The sequence below is a fragment of the Bos taurus genome, chromosome 3 (genome assembly GCF_002263795.3).
Source record: "Bos taurus isolate L1 Dominette 01449 registration number 42190680 breed Hereford chromosome 3, ARS-UCD2.0, whole genome shotgun sequence".
NCBI lineage: Eukaryota > Metazoa > Chordata > Mammalia > Artiodactyla > Bovidae > Bos > Bos taurus.
In genome coordinates, this window is record NC_037330.1 from 120,525,360 (window position 1) to 120,542,141 (window position 16,782).

A 16,782-nucleotide genomic window follows, 5' to 3' on the forward strand; every position below is an offset into this window, starting at 1 on the left:
CGCTGCCGTCCGGGGCGGGGGCTCCCCGTGCATATGCCACACTGCCGTCTGGGGCAGGGGCTCCCCGTGCATATGCCACGCTGCCGTCTGGGGCAGGGGCTCCCCATGGCGTGTGCCACGCTGCTGTCTGGCGCCGGGTCTAGAGTCTCCTCCGAACCCCCAGTGACGCCTCTGCAGCCTGGAGATGCAGCTGAGAGACCAGGGCTTGCAGGGCCGGCAAAGGCAGCCCCAGCATCTCCATCCACCTTCCTTGCAGTGTCCCCTCCGTGTCGGCGGGGTGGGGACCCATGGGGACCCATGACCCAAGTCGTGTGCACCCACCTACCTTTGCTAGAAGGCCCTGGGCCGTGCACACAGCGTGTGGGCAGCACCTGAACCTCTGGGCTGGGGGCGGGAGGAGGTGGCTGGGAAGGAGAGGCAGGTGGCTGTGGGCCGCCCCACCCCAGGGGGCCCCTTTGGATGGCCTGCGGGTCAGCTGGCACTGCCCAGCCTACACACCCAGGAGACATTGGTCCCAGGGCTGCCGCTGGCTGGCGTCTGTGCTCCACCTGCCTGTGTATGAGGAGAAGATAATCCTCCTCACGGACTCGCAGAGGTGCAAAATGAGCACCGACAATCCCAGTCTACCCAGTGATCTTCTTACGTTGTTTCAATTGAATAACTGAAGATAATTGGGGTTTTCTGTTTGTTTTAGCACACTCCTTCTCAGCTGCTGAGGAATGGGGGAGCTGGAAGGAACATACAGAGTCCTGCAGACCCCGGGGGCACGCCTGGGCACCGCGACCCCCGTGGGCGTCAGCACCCTGGAGCCCGGTCAGGGCCCCCCGGCACGGGCGGCACGGCCAGCGGCCCGGACGCACATCCGCGTGCAGCTGCTGGACGACTCCGTCGAGGTGTTTGACATCGAGGTAAGAAGCCCGGGGGCCTATGCCTCATGCTTGCTGAAAGTCAGGGGCCGAATTCCACGTTGCTGGTAGACTTTGCCTGTTTATCACGTTGTCTCGAGTAGCTGGGTAACAAAATGCTTGGAAACAGTGAGCCTGGAGAGTGACTTCTCCTGACTTTCCTTTAAGCTTCTGACGCAATGTGGGCGTTCGGGAGGCTGGCTGAGTGCTGTGTGGTTCGGGCGGGAACCAGCTTGCCCGCTCCCGAGTCTTGGTGGCCGAGCGGCTGGCTGAGAGGCGCCCCTCAGCATCGCCGTGTGTCCACTTCCTTGTCTGCATGTGGGGGTAACTCCAGGCCCTGCTTCTCGGGGTGGCTGGGTGGGGGCTGAGCCCTTGCATATGAAGAGCCTGACACAGACCTCATTTTTCTGGGTCAGCAATAAGAACACTTTTACTTTGAAAATTCCCTGTAGTAGCTTGCACTGATAATATTGGCAAAAACAACTGAATATAGCAAACGTTTGAAAACATTTTTTTCTGATTTTCTAAATAGCATTAGAATGAATGGTCTTTTAAAAAATTGCTCATTTTCATAAGTGTGTGTGTGCTTAGTCGCTCAGTTGTCTGACTCTTTGCAACCCCATAGACTGTAGCCTGCCAGGCTCCTCTGTCCATGGGATTCTCCAGGCAAGAATACTGGAGGGGGTTGCCATGCCCTCCTCCAGGGGATCTTCCCGACCCAGGGATCAAACCCAGGTCTCCCACATTGCAGGCGGACTCTTTACTGTCTGGGTCACCAGGGAAGGCCATGAATACTGGAGTAGGTAGCCTATCCCTTTCCCAGGGGATCTTCTAGGAATCAAACTGGGGTCTCCTGCATTGCAGGTAGATTCCCAGCTGAGCTACCACGGAATGCAGAAATAAATTATTTTTTCTAATATTTTTTAGTTTAAGGTAATACTTTTGACTGCGTTTCCCTGCTCTTAATGTGACAAACTAGAGCGAGAATGAACTCTACTTTGAGCAAAGGCTGGCTTGTGCTTGGGGGGAGGTCAGGGGCCGCACAGAACGCGGGCAAGCATGAGGGGCTAGAGGAAGCTGGAGCCTGCCTGCAGAAAGTGCTGTGAGAGCAGAGGTGAGGAAGGAGCTGAGCACGGGGAAGAGGCAGGCGCCCCCACCCCAGCTCGGAGCCCCAGCCTCTCTTGCTCGCATGTTCTGTGGCAGGAATCCGGTGCCTGGGTCCCTAGTGTCTGGACTCAAGGACCCTGCAGGTTCTTGGGTCTCACCTGAGGAAGAAAGCAAGTATCACTTAATCAGGCAGGTAACTGAAACTGGCAGGACCTGCCCGTCCGCCTTCAGCGACACTCCTGTGTTGCAAGAGGCCGCCTTTGCAGGACAGGGAGTCTGGAGCAGGCACCTTTGCGCCCCGGGGAGCGGGCGGCTCTGTTCCCTCTCACCTTCTCACCATCCTCCGATGAGTCACCTGGAGGAACTGGTTAAAGTGTGGGAATTAGTTGGGCTCCCAGGTCTCTTCCAGCCCAATGTTTGGAAGAATCTCCACCATGAAGCTGCCGTGTGGTGAACACACTTGCTGTGGTCCAGGCTTCAGACGGGGCTCCCAGGTGCTTAGTGGTGAGAAGCCCGCCCGCCAGTGCTGGAGACGCAGGTTCGATCCTTGGGTCAGGAAGGTGCCCTGGAGGAGGGCATGGCTACCCACTCCAGTATTCTTGCCTGGAGAATCCCATGGATGGAGGAGCCCGGTGAGCAACAGTCTATAAGGGCACAAAGAGTAGGACATGACTGAAGCTACTTAGCATGCACGCAGGCTTAGAAGAGCTTTAGATTTCTTGAAAGAAAGGAAAGAAGGAAGGAAGAAGAGAAAGAAGAGAATTTTGCGTTATTTAGGGTTCACTTTGGAGCATCTTTTTTGGTCCTGGTTAATAGAATGGTCTTTATCAACTAAACCTAAGCTCAAAAAAGGAGGAAAGCAGACATTTATTGCTGAGTCACAAATAAGATGTAATTCTTCTCTGGGAAATTCACTTGTAAATCAGAGACACCGTTGTATAAAGGTTCAGAATATATTGAACTTGTCAAAGTTTTAATAAATTGAAATTGCTGTTTCCTTTAGTCAGATAGAACCATCGTGCTTGGTATTTTGAGATACTTGGCAGAGTCCAGAAATTGAAAGAGTCAAGTTGCTGTTGCGTATCATGAATTGGATAGGGTACTTTTTAAGTTGTGCATGTGGTCACTCAAATCTGCCTTTCAGGAGAAGCTAAAACTCAACATATATTTTTGTAAATTAGTTGTATCCTTAGTGCCCTATCCTTCACAACTGTGTCAGTTAGCTTTGCTGAGTAACAAACCACCCCCAGACTTGATAACCCGAGTGAAGCTTTCATGCTTCCTGCACGTCTGAGCATTGGCTTGGAGGGTCTTCTGGCTTGGCCTGGCCAAGGAGTAGCGCGACCTCGCTCCTGAGTCTGGGCCCAGCCAGCAGCTGTCTGCATGTGGCCCTCACCCTCCAGCGAGCTGGTGTGGCTGTGTTGGCGTGGGGATGGGCGTGTGCTCGGGGTGGGAGCCGGGAAGTCCCAGCTGGGGTTCACCCCTGCGGCTTCCGCTGTGTCCCCCTGCTCAAGCAGGCCACCAGCCAGCCGTGATCCGGGGCGGGGAGATGGGGAGGTGTGCAGGGCGGGGAGGTGTGCAGGGTAGGGAGGACGCGTGAGGCTTTCCCAGCAGCTGTTGCTAGCGGTCAGGATTGCGGTCTCTGTGAAGAAAGTGTCCCGGAGCTCTGGTGTTGGTGTCTTGGCTGCTAACACACCTCTTGGGCTGCTCGGGAAGGGCTGCAGAGAAGGTGTGCCCACCTGCCCCCTCCCCCCATGGGTCCAGGACCCAGGGTCGAGGCTGGCTTCCACCCGGGCCCCCTCCCTGCCCCCCATCACCGCCCCCTGTGCCCCCGCTGGCACCACCCCCCCCGCCCAGCAGGCTGGCCCTGAGAGGCCCACTGTGGCCCTCTGGTTGTTCCGCGCTGGGGGCTGGTGTGGACGTGGGTGCCTGGTGGGAGGTCCCTGGCCACTGGCCTCTCTTGGTAGCTCAGAGGAGGTCTCGTGGGCCTGGAGCCAGGCTCTGCTGCTGAAGGCAGGTCAGGGCAGCGAGGCTGCGTCCACATGTGGCCCCGTGTGGCCCAGGGCCAGGCGGGGCACAGACGAGCTGGGCAGGGAGTGTGCTCTCTCCCGGGGGGTCTTTGTTTCTCAACCTGCGCAGCGTCCTCTGGCCTTAGGGACTCACCTGCGGTCTGTGGGGGGCGCTCTCTGGCCGCCCACGCCTCCCGCGTGTGCTCATTTGGTTTACTTCCCACTGAGTGTCCCACAGACGTGTCTGTGGGCCCGCAGGGCTGATGTGCTGACCTTCCCTCCTGGTGCAGACGGCGGAGCAGACGGGCAAGACCCACAGGGACGCTGAAGGTTCTGTCTCAGGGGCCAAGGATGCAGTTGGCAGTTTGGTTACTTTTGAAGTGTTGTCTCTGCCTCTGTGAGAAGCCCCCTGGGCCGAGTCTCAGGGGCAGCCCCTGCCCCGCCCCCTGCCCCCCCGGCCCCAGCTCGTCCCATCCCCCTGGAGCCCCGGCTCCGCCCACAACCCACAGGCCCCTTCGTATCCCCAGACCCCACGCTGCCGCCCGGGCGCCCCACAGTCAGCCTCTGCGAAGCTGGGCCCGCTTTTTCCAGAGCAGCGTTGCACACGCGGAGCAGCTTTACTGAGGTGTGACACACGTGGCCACGTGGCCACCCATGTGGAGCGTAGCGGCGGCGGCGGCTCTGTCGTGGTCACAGACGTGCACAGCGTCACTGCAGTCAGCTCCCCGATGTCCCATCCTCACGGGGACCCCCACGCCCTTCCGCTGTCGCCCCCCACCCCGCCAGTGTGCTCCACCCTCACCCCTGCCTCTGAGTGTCTGGGACCTGCGTCCTGTCCCCCCAGTCGTGAGCACCGTGGGCTTCCCTCTGAGGGACTGTGCAGGTCCTCTGTGGCTGGCTTCCCCCGAAGCGTGGTGCGTTAGGGTTTCCTCGTGGGGCACAGTGGGCAGTACCGTCTCTCTTTTGCTGGTGGAATCACACTCCGCGGTGCCTGTGGGGAGAGAGAAAATCAGCCAAACGGCAACGGTCAGGCCCTCTGGCCGCACAGCGTCTTGCTCCCGCCTGCCGTTTGTAAAGCCACGGTTATGTGACAGCTGAGCCCGCTGCCCCTGTGCGTGCGTGTCACCGCCTCCTCGCTTGGCCACGGGTCACGTTTGCTCTGTAAACACGTATAAGCCCTGCCTGAGGAGCCCTGCATTGCCTTGCAGCCATGTCCGCTGCTCAGCCACGAGAGCATGCAGAGTGTCTGCCTTCCCTGTGGCCCCTCGACTTTTCTTCCCGTTTCCCCGCTCGCGCCTTGCCTACCATGGCTTCAGTGAACCATGTGAACAGTGGGACGGTACCAACACACCCGTTTTCTCCTCCACCGTCAGCAGGGGCTGTTCCCCCAGGGCTGCGGCAGACACTGCTGCTGTGAACGGCCCTGTGCACGTCTTGGGGGCACGCGTGTCCGTGTGTCTGGGCCGACACCCGTGTGTGAGCGCTCGGGGGCCCACTGCCTTCCAGGGGGGCTCCCTGTCTCCCTCCCACCAGCTAGGCCTCCAGTTTCTCCATGTTCTCACCTGCATTGACTATTACCTGACTTTTTGAGTCTAGCTGTCCTGGTGGGTTTGAAGTGGTGTCTCATTGTGGTTTCAGCTAAAATTTTTAAAATTCTTAATCGCTTAAGAAAGGAAGGTTTTGAGCCCCAAATCTGAGAATTGTACCATGAAAAAGTCCCCTTTGGGGGTGGTTCCTTGGATTGACGGTGAGTCATTGTGAAGCTCAGCGTCTTGCTGAGCCCATGACCTCACGTGGAGTGAGCGGCTCTACACCCCAGAGTGGTGAGGACCGCGGGGGAAGCAGGCCAGAGACAGGGCCTGCAGGCCTGGGCGCTGAGGCTGGCAGACAGCGGGGCCGCTTTCGGTGATCTCTGAAAACACTGAAGTTCCATTCAGCGTGGTCGTGCACGTTTATAGAAGTAGGACCGTTTACTGACACTGTATTTTCAGCTCATGCGTCTTATTATGAGTAATAGCTGCCAGTATCTGTGAGTAGCTTCACACATGACGCTCATTTGTGCAGCAAACTTAAGCTTATTACGGTCAGGTAAGATGATGGAGGAGAAGGCAATGGCAACCCACTCCAGTACTCTTGCCCGGAAAATCCCATGAACGGAGGAGCCTGGTAGGCTGCAGTCCATGGGGTCGCTAGGAGTCGGACACGACTGAGTGACTTCACTTTCACTTTTCACTTTTATGCACTGGAGAAGGAAATGGCAACCCACTCCAGTGTTCTTGCCTGCAGAATCCCAGGGACGGGGGAGCCTGGTGGGCTGCCATCTATGGGGTCGCACAGAGTCGAACGCGACTGAAGCGACTTAGCAGCAGCAGCAGCAAGATGATGGAGCAAGATGTACTTTATGGTTCTTACTGGTCACTAGTTCAAACACCTCTGTTTTGTGTGGAAGGGTGGGCAGAGGAGGCAGAAGTCTGTCTGATGGATGCAGGGTGGAGCTTCAGTTGTGACTTATTTTAAGTGATGTCAGGCATTTATCAATAGCATTCTTAGCTCCCTGGCCGGTCAGCAGCCGGGTTTTTGATCTAGCAAAGCCATTATTTGTTTTCAGCTAATTAAATGAATTTCATGGTTTTTAAATTAGAGATCTGGCCTCAGCTCCCGAAAGTCTTTGCTCTGATCCGTGAGAGAAGCCGTCTGGAGGCTGTGCCAGCCCCCTGGCCCTGCGCACAGAGGCGGGCAGTGGACAGTGTCCAGCTCCCTGCCCTGTCGGTGGGCGCCCCATGGGGCTGTGCCAGGCCTGTGCCCTTGAGGGGCCTCCCCTGGGCCGAGAGCGCAGCATCAGGGAGGGGGCACAGAGCAGGTCCTTTGCTGGCTGGTCGGGGACTGCAGTCAGCTGTCACTTCCCTGTTACCTGGTCTGTGGACAGAGTGCTACTTGGTGACTGAAAGAACCGTCTGGGGTGTGGCTGGGCAGGGGGACCTCTTCCCGGAGTGAGTGCCCGCCTTTGCTGCAAGGTGGGGGTGGGGGCCCAGTGAACACGAAGCTTGTGCATGTTCCCTGTTTCCTAACACACTCAGAAATTCCAGAATGGGCTTCCTTTTCTTTTCTGTGAATTGCAAAAGCTTTGGCTTGAATATGGGACAAGTAGGAGGACAGACGCTGGTCGTGAAGTCCCATTCTGCGAGACTTGAAGTTGCTGTTCCAGTAAAAACTTAATGTTTTCTTTCTGGCCAGGAACACAGAGCCAGAATTCCAGAAAGTATCACAGCAGATGTCTGTCACTGGTCCCACACGAACACCCTAAATACGGCAGAGAAACCGCCTCAGAACTTATTTTGCTCTGATCTTAGGAGAAGCCAGTAATTCAGCTTCTGAGGTGGGGATAGTGCAGGCTTCACCCAGAGCCCTGCGTCTCCAGCCCACGCAGCCTCCGCGTGGTCCTGCCAGCTCTGGAAACCTGTCATCTGGTTTTAGAAAGCTGCTCTCCGTTTTTGACCCTGAAGCCCAGGAATGTGGCAGGATGAGATGGGCCAGGGTGTGGATGTTTCCCCAGCTGTGGCATCGAAGCGTCAGCACACACGCACATACACGCCTGCACACGCGCACGCCTGTGGGTTGGCATGTGCGTTCTGTTGGATGAGCCAGCGAGGACGACCGATGACAAAGGGAAGAGAATCAGGAAATGGCACCCAGGGAAACCCGTCCCCGCGCGGTGGAGGACAGCCGCTGTCTCGGGGTCTCAGCAGAGGGTCCTAGGAAGGACACGTGCTGACAGGTGGTCTGCACCTGGGAGCCATCCCTGAGAACCTGAGACACCCGGTGGGCCCGTGTCCCTGGCCACCCTGGCAGGAGATGGGCAGCAGAGGTGGAGTGGGCCGTAGGCGGCGCGTCTGGCCCGTGAGCCCCACCCCGGCTCTGCACGCTGCCCCCAGAACCCTCGCTCTCCCCACGTGGCACTCTCACTTCTGACCAGGAAGAGTCCGATGCCCTCTGTTCGGGGGAGCCCAGGAGAGCTGAGCTGACACGGTTCCAGATTGCTCTCCGAGTTGCCGCCCTGTTCAGCCTCCACCCTGCCCTCCCCAGCTGCCTGCGTGGAGGCCCTGCCCGCATGGCGGGGGTGCCCCGGCCACCCGGGCCTCCGCGGGGTCACCTGGCCTGCAGCTTGCCCCCCCGCAGTTCCCTTTCTCTAAGGGGGGCGAGCTGCCTTCTCTCTCCCTAAGGACGCCGGGTCGGGCAGCTTGGGATCAAGTGGTAGGTCTCAGCCTGGGTGGCTCAAGGCAGCGTGTGTTCCGAGTGTGGGCGCAGCTCTGCTCAGGGCCCGTCCTGACATGTGGGCGCCTGTCTGCTCCTGTGGGGGCCACGCGGACGGGCTGGGGCAGGAAAGCCCGGGGTCTCCCCGCAGGCCTCTGCTCAACCACCCAGCACCCTCTCCTGCCCCCGTCTGAGCTAGAGCCTGCTCTGCTCATGGTGAACAGTCTGGATGTTAGAAGCAGGGCTGCTGCAGAAATTCTTGTGTGTGTTGCACACACGTGCGCAGGTGTCCCCAGCGTGGCCCCTGTGGCTGAGGGGCATGCCCGTCTCCGCCCTGCCCAGGTCCGTAAATGCTCTGGGAGTGGGCTAGCCTGTTCCCCTTGCCGCCGGCTACACAGGCGCTGCCCAACCGTCCTCTGGGTCTCTGGCTGTCCTGCTGCTGCACGCACGGGGCTGCTGCCAATGCAGGCTGCTGGTGGGGCGGGCCATCTCCCGCCTGCTCGTCCTGCTTCTGCCCCCGGCCAGGCCATCTCTGCTGAGAGCTCTGCCACGCTCCTGCTCCCCCACCCAGCCTCCAGTGGGCCCTGCTCACCTCTGGCACATCCAGGTCACCAAGGGCACCTTTAAAACCTGCTATGTTGCTGAGGAGTCCTCAGGTGACTCTGGGCAGGATGAGCGGCCAGCGGCTTGGAGAAGAGCCCCAGGTTCTGGAATGTGCGCCCTCCCGAGTGGGCACCCTCTGCGGATCCATCCTTCCTGACCTGCCTTCCTCCCTGTGCCCATTCATTCAGTCCCTGAACAAAACAAGCACAGCCTCCTTCCCCATTCCCTGTCCTCCCTTTCTGTAGTCATGTAAGGATGTGAGGGTTGGACTATAAAGAAAGCTGAGCGCCAAAGAATTGATGCTTTTGAACTGCGGTGTTGGAAAAGACTCTTGAGAGTCCCTTGGACTGCAAGGAGATCCAACCAGTCCATTCTAAAGGACATCAGTCCTAAATGTTCATTAGAGAGACTGATGCTGAAGCTGAAACTCCAATTCTTTGGCCACCTGATGCGAAGAACTGACTCGTTGGAAAAGACCCTGATACTGGGAAAGATTGAAGGTGGGAGGAGAAGGGGACGACAGAGGATGAGATGCTTGGATGGCATCACCGACTCAATGCACGTGGGTTTGGGTGGACTCTGGGAATTGGTGATGGACAGGGAGGCCTGGCGTGCTGCGGTTCATGGTGTCACAGAGTCAGACACCACTGAGCGACTGAACAACCACCACTACCCCTCCCCCTCCCCAGGAAGGTGCAGTGTTCCTCAAGCTCTGCTTCTTGGATTTTCTAGGTCATAGTGGGCCCATGATTCGTGTTCTGTCTTAAGGGACCTAACTGAGTCACTGCCCCCTTTCAGTTGAAGGACGTCACCGAGGCTCTCCAGAAAGCTGAGTGCAGGCGGCAGCTGTCCGTGCCCTCTCACAGAGGGCACGCTGGCTCTCCGCTTGTACCATGCTCACAGCCTGTGGTTTTCCATTTCATCTCACTGTTTCCCTACCAGCGTGTCCCCCAGGATTAACCTTGAACCCCAGCCTCGGCCCAGTGAAGCGCTTATAGCTGGCACCTCGGAGACCAGCCAGGGTGGCACGCGGGGTTCCTGACGCTGCCTGTTTGGGTCACAGCCGACACCAAGTTCATGCAAGTCATATGTGTTCATCGTAGAACAATAAAGGATGTTGACAGGCCCACGGCCAAGGGTCGCCCCGGTCCCACGTGTCCGCCAGCCTCTTCCCATGCCTTAGCTCCGCACGCCTGGCATCGGACCACAACACACTACAGGCGTGTTTCTGTGTAACTTCTCCTGAAGGTTAATGCCTTTGGAGCTTTCTGGCTTTCAGTGTCTTTAATGAATCTTCATGCACACTCCGCGCTTTCCCTTTAGACAGGTGTCTGGAGTGGGGGTTCTGCGTCAGCCGGGGGTGTGTGGCCCCTCACACAGCCCTGCCCAGCGGCGGGTGCCCACGACGGTTTTTATACCATCTCCAGTTTAACAGGCAGAAGTTAGGTTTGTAGACACAGTTATATCAGGCTTAGCCATTTGGGTTTTTGTTTTGAGGGATTTTGTGTGTGTGGGTGTGTGTGGTCAACACTGTTTTTTCGGTGAAATGCATATACATCAGAGACGCAGCACGCCCGCCATTCTTCAGCGCACAGCGTGGTGGGCCGGGGCTGCGCACACCACTGTCGCCCCCGTCACGCTTCCTCCTGTGACGCTGAAGTTCTGTCCCCAGGAAACACTCACACACCCCGACTCCCCCATCGGTGACTCTTCTCCTCTGAGCACCTCGGAGCGGGTGGAATCACACGTTTGTTCTCAAGCATATGGGGTCAAGGTTCGCTCCTTTCCGGGCTGATGGTGTCCCGCAGTGTGGACGAACCACACTTTGCTGAGCCGGTCAGATGCTGAGGGACAGTTGGGCGGCTTCCATGTTTTATCCGCTCTGATCTCCTCGAGACGCTGCTTCTGTTTCATTTGAGGGTTTCCCTCATATTGGGAGTGCTGGATCGTGTGGTTCTATTGTAATCACTGGAAAGTGAAAGTGAAAGTTGCTCAGTCCACTCTTTGTGAACCCAGAGACTATACAGTCCATGGAATTCTCCAGCCAGAATACTGTAGTGGGTAGCCTTTCCCTTCTCCAGGGGATCTTCCCAACGCAGGGATCAAACCCAGGTCTCCCGCATTGCAGGTGGGTTCTTTACCAGCTGAGCCATGAGGGAAGCCCAAGAACACTGGAGTGGGTAGCCTTTCCCTTCTCCAGGGGATCTTCCTGACCCAGGAATTGAACCGGGGTCTCCTGCATTGCAGGCAGATGCTTTACCCAGTGAACTATAGGGAAGCGTCGGCGGGGCCTCTATACTGGCCTCCACAGTGGCTGCACCGTCTGCTGTCTCAGCCGCAGCGCAGAGGGTTTCTCAGTGCTGCACGCCTGTGCCAACATTTGTTCTTTTCTTTCAAATTCTTCCTTTCATTCTTTCTCTCCTCCTTCCTTCCTTTCTTGATAGCAGCCATCCTGACAGATCGGGGACAGCATCGCACTGTGGTTTTGGTTTGCATTTCCTGATGATCAGAGATGCTGAACATCTTTTCATGGGCTTATTGGCCATTTGTCTGTGTGTAGATATGATATTATTTGTGTGTGTATATATTATTTGTGTGTGTGTATATATTATATTATTTGGAGAAATATCTATTCAAGTCCTTTGCCCATTTTTTAATTGAGTTGTTTGGTTTTTTGTTGTTGAGTTTAAAGGTTCTCTATATATCCTGGATCTTAACCCCTTATCAAATAAGCGATTTGCAAATTTTTCTACATCATATCAGAAGTTAAAAAAAAAAACCAGGAATTTGAGGGTTGGGGAAATACTAACTATATTGTATTTGACGTAAAAAGAACAAGTCAGGGGATGCTGGAGACACAGCAGCTGACAGCTTACAGTGAAGAAGCAGAAGTGAAGGACAGGACACACACGGCATGTCCACACCAGGACCGGACGCCTGCACGGCCGTCAGCGCAGCTCTGAGCCACGCCCAGGGCCCTGGCGCTCGGGAGGGGACGCTGTGGAGCCCGAGCGCAGGCTCTCAGTGGACGGTGAGCCAGGCTTGCTGCTTGTGCTGCAGCAGCAGCTCAAAGACACACCAGGGAGGCTGAGCCCTCTGCTCAGGAGACAGACGGTGCGGATGGGGCAGGAGTACGGGTCCCCCTTAGACAGGAAGGCCTGGGGGCGGACGAGCACTGTGCGGCACGGGGTGTGCACGGGCGCTGGGGGGGCGGTCCCTGGGGAGGCCCTGGCCCGCCCGTGCTGGCAGCCCCGGCTCCGCGCAGGCTCCGCACAGGCAAGCACGTTGGGCAGGTGTCTGGGCTGTGGGCCACGGAGGCCGCTTTAAACCCCGCTGCTCCTTGACTCCTGGGTTGCAGTAATTCTGGGCTTTTATTTTGGGCGAGATTTTGACTAGTCATTAAAGAGAGACATAAAGCACATCCGTAGGCGCCTCCACACTGTTGTTGGTGGACTGCCTTGGGGTGTTCTTTGCACACGTGTTGTGGTTTTGTGCGTGTAATTGTGTAGTTTATGTAACTCGACTTGATTTTCCCACCGTGGCCGTGAGGATCCAGCCAGCCCACGAGGGCTTTTTTCTGGTGAAAATCGAACTGACATTTTCTTGCTCAACCCTCGGTCCCAAACCCCCTCCTGGGTTGAACTCTCTTCAAAAGCCTCTGTGTAGACTTCCGTCCCAGTTTCACTGTCCAGCCTAAGATATCTTTCTTTAAAGTAACTCTAACATTCCTAATTATGAAAAATACATCCTTTCTTACTGTTCCAATTTTAGATATTTATAGTGTTTTCTCATAATGATATTTTTTGCATATGTTTAATCCACTAATATGTGACCTTGTGCTTTTTTGCATATTTTGATATTTGAATCTGATGAAGTTAGATTTTTGTAGCAGCAGAAAAGCCTATTTTTTTTTCCCTGTTGAAGTAATTTTGAGTAAGTTCAGTTCAGTTGCTCAGTTTTATCCAAGTCTTTGCGACCCCACTGACCGCAGCACGCCAGGCCTCGTCCATCACCAGCTCCTGGAGTTCACTCAGACTCACGTCCATCGAGTCAGTGATGCCATCCAACCATCTCATCCTCTGTTGTCCCCTTCTCCTCCTGCCTTCAGTCTTTCTCAGCATCAGGGTCTTTTCCAATGAGTCAGCTCTTTGCATCAGGTGGCCAAAGTATTGGAATTTCAGCTTCAACATCAGTCCTTCCAATGAACACCCAGGGCTGATGTCCTTCAGAATGGACTGGTTGGATCTCCTTGCAGTCCAAGGGACTCTCAAGGGTATTCTCCAACACCACAGTTCAAAAGCATCAATTCTTTGGCGCTCAGCTTTCTTTATAGTCCAACTCTCACATCCATACATGACCACTGGAAACAGCATAGCCTTGACTAGACGGACCTTTGTTGGCAAAGTAATGTCTCGGCTTTTTAATATGCTGTCTAGGTTAGTCATAACTTTCCTGCCAAGGAGCAAGCATCTTTTCATTTCATGGCTGCAGTCATTTTCAGTGAAGACAGCTTAAAATGACTTTAAGGCTCTAGATGTTGCTTTCCTTCTGAAAAATATGTTGGAACATGGGCCCCTTTAAAATCAAGCATATTAAATCAAGGAGAGTCAGCTTTACAGCTGTTTGCTCCTGGCTTAGATTTACATCAATCGTACATCTATCCTAAAACTGTATAAAAAATTAGAAACATATCCTAAATGTAGCAAAGAATCCAAATTGTATTATGAAATGAAACTATAAATTATATATAAGTACTGAGATAAAGTTAGACTTGTTAGCATAGTAACATAAAGAGTAAAAAAGACATCTCGAGAGACTTTGGTACTCTTACTGAGAACACAGGTTCAGCAAATGGGCTTCAGTTTTTCCTTATTTCATGGAATCAGATTGGAAGAGACCTCGGAGTGCTGGAGGAGGGCAAACTTGTTTCAGAAAAAAACAAACTTTACCGCTGTGAATGTTTACAGTTTAGAATTAATGCTCTTATTTTTTAATTATGCAGGTCAACTGAATTTATAAAGTAATAGTGTTTCATATTGGCTTTTTTTATTTTTGCATTTTCCACTGCAGAAAGTTTTTTATATATATTTTTTCAAATTATAAAATGAATACAAGCTCACTGTAAAAAATTCAGTCAGTTCAGTACAGAGGGAAAAAAGTTAAATGTATTTTTCTCCTACAACCAAGAAATAATGTCTTTGACACTTTGGCCTGTTGCGCATTTCCCCTTCCAGGTGGTCAGCTGTGTGTGTGCGCGTGTGCAGGCTCACCGTGACGTCACGCGCCGGCCACCAGCATCTCCCGTGTTCACGTTTATGTCTCTTCCTCCTCTCACCTCCTGAGGTTTGTGTGACGAATATTGATGGGCATAGCGCTGTTTTCCTCTTATAAAATGTACACTTATTTTTGGTCTCGGTCGCCGTTTTGGCCTGAATTCAACCATGTATTCTGTAAAGTTCCCGTTCCCGTCCTTTTTGTTGTTATTTGCCATATTCCTGGTGCAACCATATCATTCTTTAACTTTGACCCTTTCTGTATCATTTGCTTTTGCTGTTTCTCTTATGCACAATCTGATGGCCAACACTGAGTGTTCACCACCTCTGAGCCTGTTCTAAAGCACTCTGCATGGATTATTCGATTTCCTGCTTGACCATTCCGTTCAGTTACGTCACTCAGTCATGTCTGACTCTTTGCGACCCCATGAATCGCAGCACGCCAGGCCTCCCTGTCCATCACCAACTCCCGGAGTTCATCCAAACTCATGTCCATCAAGTCAGTGATGCCATCCAGCCATCTCATCCTCTGTTGTCCCCTTCTCCTCCTGCCCCCAATCCCTCCCAGCATCAGGGTCTTTTCCAGTGAGTCAGCTCTTCACATCAGGTGGCCAAAGTATTGGAGCTTCAGCTTTAGCATCAGTCCTTCCAATGAATACTCAGGACTGATCTCCTTCAGAATGGACTGGTTGGATCTCCTTGCAGTCCAAGGGACTCTCAAGAGTCTTCTCCAACACCACAGTTCAAAAGCATCAATTCTTCGGCGCTCAGCCTTCTTCACAGTCCAACTCTCACATCCATACATGACCACAGGAAAAACCATAGCCTTGACTAGAAGGACCTTTGTTGGCAAAGTAATGTCTGTGCTTTTTAATATGCTATCTAAGTTTGCCATAACTTTCCTTCCAAGGAGTAAGCATCTTTTAATTTCATGGCTGCAGTCACCATCTGCAGTGATTTTGGAGCCCAGAAAAATAAAGTCTGACACTGTTTCCACTGTTTCCCCATCAATTTCCCATGAAGTGATGGGACCAGATGCCACGATCTTCGTTTTCTGAATGTTGAGCTTTAAGCCAACTTTTTCACTCTCCACCTTCACTTTCATCAAGATGCTTTTTAGTTCCTCTTCACTTTCTGCCATAAGGGTGGTGTCATCTGCATATCTGAGGTTATTGATATTTTTCCTGGCAATCTTGATTCCAGCTTGTGCTTCTTCCAGCCCAGCGTTTCTCATAATGTACTCTGCATATAAGTTAAATAAGCAGGGTGACAATATACAGCCTTGACGTACTCCTTCCCGATTTGGAACCAGTCTGTTGTTCCATGTCCAGTTCTAACTGTTGCTTCCTGACCTGCATATAGGTTTCTCAAGAGGCAGGTCAGGTGGTCTGGTATTCCCATCTCTTTCAGAATTTTCCACAGTTTATTGTGATCCACACAGTCAAAGGCTTTGGCATAGTCAATAAAGCAGAAATAGATGTTTTTCTGGAACTGTCTTGCTCTTTCAATGATCCAGCGGATGTTGGCAATTTGATCTCTGGTTCCTCTGCCTTTTCTAAAACCAGCTTGAACATCTGGAAGTTCACGCTTAACCATTAGCAGGATTATTTTAGTTTTTGTTTTATAATTGAGGAAATTGAGATACAGGGAATTTTTAAGTTACTCAGTACTGGGAGTTCCAGCCAGGACAATTAAAACAAGGGAAAGAGTACGAAAAAATGAAGTGAGGGAATCCATATTGGAAAGGAAGTGAAACCATCTCTTGTTTACAGATGACATTATCTTTAATGTGGAAAATTCTAAGGAATCTACCAAAAAACTATTAGAACTATTTGTTGTTGTTTGTTCAGCTGCTCAGTCATGTCCAACTGTGACCCCACGGATTGCAGCACGCCAGGCTTCCCTGTCCTTCACCATCTCCCAGAGTTTGCTCAAATTCATGTCTATTGAGTCGGTGATGCCATCCAACCATCTCGTCCTCTGTCATCCCCTTCTCCTCCTGTCCTCAGTCTTTCCCAGCATCAGGGTGTTTTCTAAGGAGTCAGTACTTCTCATCAGGTGGCCAGAGTATTGGAACTTCAGCTTAAGCATCAGTCCCTCCAATGAATATTCAGGATTGATTTCCTTTAGGATTGTCTGGCTGGATCTCCTTGCAATCCAAGGGACTCTCAAGAGTCTTCTCCAATACCACAGTTCAAAAGCATCAATTCATCCATGCTAAGCCTTCTTTATGTTCCGGCTCACACATCCATACACGACTACTGGAAAAACCATAGCTTTGACTATATGGACCTTTGTCAGCAAAATAATGTCTCTGCTTTTTAATATGCTGTCTAGGTTTGTCATAGCTTTTCTTCCAAGGAGCAAACATCTTTAAATTTCATGGCTGCAGTCACCCTCCACAGTGATTTTGGAGCCCAGGAAAATAAAGTTTGTCACAGTTTCCATTGTTTCCCCATTTATTTGCCATGAAGTGATGGGACCACTGCCATGATGTTAGTTTTCTGCCAGCTTTTTCACTCTCTTTATTCAAAACTGCTAAACAAATTCATTAAGGCTGAAGGATACAAGGTCAATATATAGAGATCAATTATATTTCAACACATTAGCAATGAACAATCCCAAAATAAAATT

The 16,782-nt window shown here is 53.1% G+C and overlaps 1 protein-coding gene across 3 annotated transcripts in view; it reads left to right on the plus strand.

Moving 5' to 3' along the window:
- Positions 1 to 16,782, plus strand: part of FARP2 (FERM, ARH/RhoGEF and pleckstrin domain protein 2) — a 99,985-nt gene that overhangs the window by 12,909 nt on the left and 70,294 nt on the right. For all 3 annotated transcript variants that reach the window (XM_024990358.2, XM_024990360.2, XM_024990361.2), the window contains exon 2: positions 695 to 908. In XM_024990358.2, coding sequence (XP_024846126.1) covers positions 720 to 908 — 189 coding nt within the window. In that variant the 5' untranslated portion in view covers positions 695 to 719. The remainder of the gene's footprint in view (positions 1 to 694; positions 909 to 16,782) is intronic.